General features: G+C 55.8%; 1 protein-coding gene across 7 annotated transcripts in view; it reads right to left on the reverse strand.

Annotated features, from left to right (window-relative positions):
• SYNJ2 (synaptojanin 2) overlaps positions 1-2,763 on the reverse strand; it is a gene marked incomplete at its 5' end in the record, with an annotated part of 79,495 nt that overhangs the window by 28,191 nt on the left and 48,541 nt on the right. For all 7 annotated transcript variants that reach the window (XM_014590634.2, XM_014590633.2, XM_014590632.2 and 4 more), the window contains 1 exon segment: positions 668-860. In XM_014590634.2, coding sequence (XP_014446120.1) covers positions 668-860 — 193 coding nt within the window.

Consider the following 2,763-nt stretch of genomic DNA (forward strand, 5'->3'; position numbering starts at 1 on the left):
GGGAATGGCCACGCTGGAATCCCTTCTCCTCCATTCTCTTCTCAGGATCTTGGGCACATGCACACACACCCAGCATGAGTTTAAGCCACCGGGTCTGGGACTTGAACCACAGTCTACTACATGGGAGTCCAGCAACGTAGCCTTACATTACCTGCTGTTCCCATCCCAGGTTTTTTTAAATAAATAAGAAGAGAAAATGAACTTGAAAAGAAAGTCCTCTGGGTGCAGGATGCTGGGGCCACCACGAGAGGGCGGCATGACATGTGTTACTGGCAACCCCAAGGACATAGGGAGGTCCTGAGCTCCGCCGTTAGGGTTCAGTGATTTCCAGAAAGGGCTTCTGATCTGAGACACAGCAGCACGTGTGTGTGAAGACTGAATCTCAAGGATCCCGACTCTTATGGTCTGGACCCCAGTTCACACACTTGACTAAAGCATCATCACTTAGGTTGTCCTTCCCCGTTCCATCACTTGCTTAGAAAATGGGGAAATGCACATCAAGGTTCATCAGATAGTCAGGAAATGCAGGGAAGGCAGAGGGGGGATTGCAGGCTGGATCCGACCTCAGGACACGGCCATCTCCCCCTGCCCGGTGCTGATGGTGCATCCCCAGAACGGCTCCATCAGCAGCGGGAAGCCGGCTCCCTCAGTCCGCCCCGGCGCTCACCGTGGGGAAGCTGAGCCTCTGCGTGATCTCCCTGTAGTCCTCGTTCCGCTCTTTCACCTGCGACTGCCCGGCTGTCAGGTGGCTGCAGATGAAGCAGAAGCTGGTGCCGTGGAACTGGAAGCGGATGCCCACGGCGCCTTTGTTCCCCGCCTTGCCTCCCATGCCTGTCTTCACCGTGTCGATGGCCACATCCCTGGAGGAAAAGAGCCGGCGTGCCCATTGGCTTCCTGGTGGCCGTGAAGGAAAAGCACCAGAGAAGCCCCATGGCGGGAGGGCTGCACCCCAAGTCAGCAGCCCAGGGTCTGCTCAAGCCCATCTTCAGGGCTGAACAGCAGTGACCGAGGTGATGGCTGTCGGTCCAGGTCACGAGGCCACCTCTCCCCGCTGATGGCAGCTGTGTCGTGGGGCTGTGGAGCAGCTCTCCCCAAGGGCACTGGACTCATGCCAGCACCCTGTGAAGCTGAAGGCACAACAGTCCCCGCCTCTGCCCCATGTTCCTGTGCCAGGGTGCTGGGGTGCCGGGGTGCAGCAGGGACTCCACTGTCCCCCCCCACACACACACACACAGCTCTAACGCAAAGCCCAGGAGGAACCACCCCCACCTGGGCAAGCGACACATCTGAGAACGGGAAAGTAAGGAGTTCCGTGTGCGGGGCGGGTAGGCGGTCTCAGAACAACCTCTACCAGTGCAGACTCCGGCTCTCATTCAGACGCCAGTCGGTCCTGCCCACAGTGGAAAGGGGCCTCGGGCAGATTATCTTTTTTTATTTTGAGAGAGAGATGTTTGCTATAGGGCACGTGCACTCGTTGGAGAGACAGAGAGAAAGTGAGAAGTCACCCCCCAGGGGGATGATCATGCCACAGTCCCTTCTCCTCCATTCTCCTAGTGTGTACGTGCGCGCACACACACACACACGTGTGTGTGTGTGTGTGCCTGGCATGATTTTCAAGCCACCAGATCTGGGACTCAAATCATGGTTAGCCATGTGGGAGTCCAGCGATATAACCATCGTGCCACCTGCTGGCCCCAGCAGCTTACTTGGGATCTTGGGCATGCATGCACATGTGCCTGGTGTGATTTTCAAACCACCAGATCTGGGACTTGAACCATGGTTGACCACGTGGGAGTCTAGTGACATAACCACCATGCCACCTGCTGCCCCAGCAGCTTACTTTTTTAACATCTGCAAGACCATGCTGCAGACTGAGGCCCACTCAGTACCTGCTCGCTGGCAGACAGGTGAGGCGATGCCTTGCCAAAGCGTGTGAACTAAACAAGCCGGAGGCCCAGAACGCTGAAGCTGCAGACTCAGGCGTCCAGACCTCGGGCTGAGTCGGGACGGCTGGAGCTCCCCGACTGGCTCCCTTCCCCATGGTTTATCTCTGACCTTTACCCTAGCCCGACCTTTACTTCAACCTCCACCAACTTCTACCCACTAGCTGGCGACACAGCCACGCTGCCTTAGTGACACGACCATAGGGTCCGGACTTCAACATTTTCCAAAGGTCCTGGAAGAGGGTGAGGAGCACAGGGCAGTGACGCCCTCCAGGTGCTGCCTCAGGGACACCTACAGGTCTCTAACGACTGGGGACAGCCCCACAGCGATGAGAAAGACCAGAGGAGACTAATGCTGTGAGTGGGACCAGGCAGAGACATGCAGGTATTAGAAAGTCGAGGGGAAGGTGAGTTCCTCCAACACCTTAAAACACGCACACTCACACACACCCCCTTTCCTTTAGGCTCCCCCGTTTGGACACTCACAAACCTGTCACCATGGAGGAACAATAATGGGAGGCAGTAGTAGGCCCACAAATTCTAGCTAGAATTCTTTCATAGACAAAAGAGTTGGGATTTCCTGACGAGTTACTCAGCTCTTGGTCAGAGGTTTCCGGGCTGCAAGCTGCAACAAGGAAGCGCTTCCCTTGCAGAGAACCGTCGTCACTTGGGTGACAAGGGTCATGCCACTCACTTCCAGCGTTCAGCTTCCTGAGTTAGAAGTTTCCCACTGTCTATTTAACTGCCAGACAATATTCTATTCAGCTTGGTTTTTTCCGTTGGGGTTTGCTACATTAATCTAGAATAATGGCAGGGGGCC

The sequence above is a fragment of the Tupaia chinensis genome, unplaced genomic scaffold (genome assembly GCF_000334495.1).
Source record: "Tupaia chinensis unplaced genomic scaffold, TupChi_1.0 Scaffold000468_1, whole genome shotgun sequence".
NCBI lineage: Eukaryota > Metazoa > Chordata > Mammalia > Scandentia > Tupaiidae > Tupaia > Tupaia belangeri.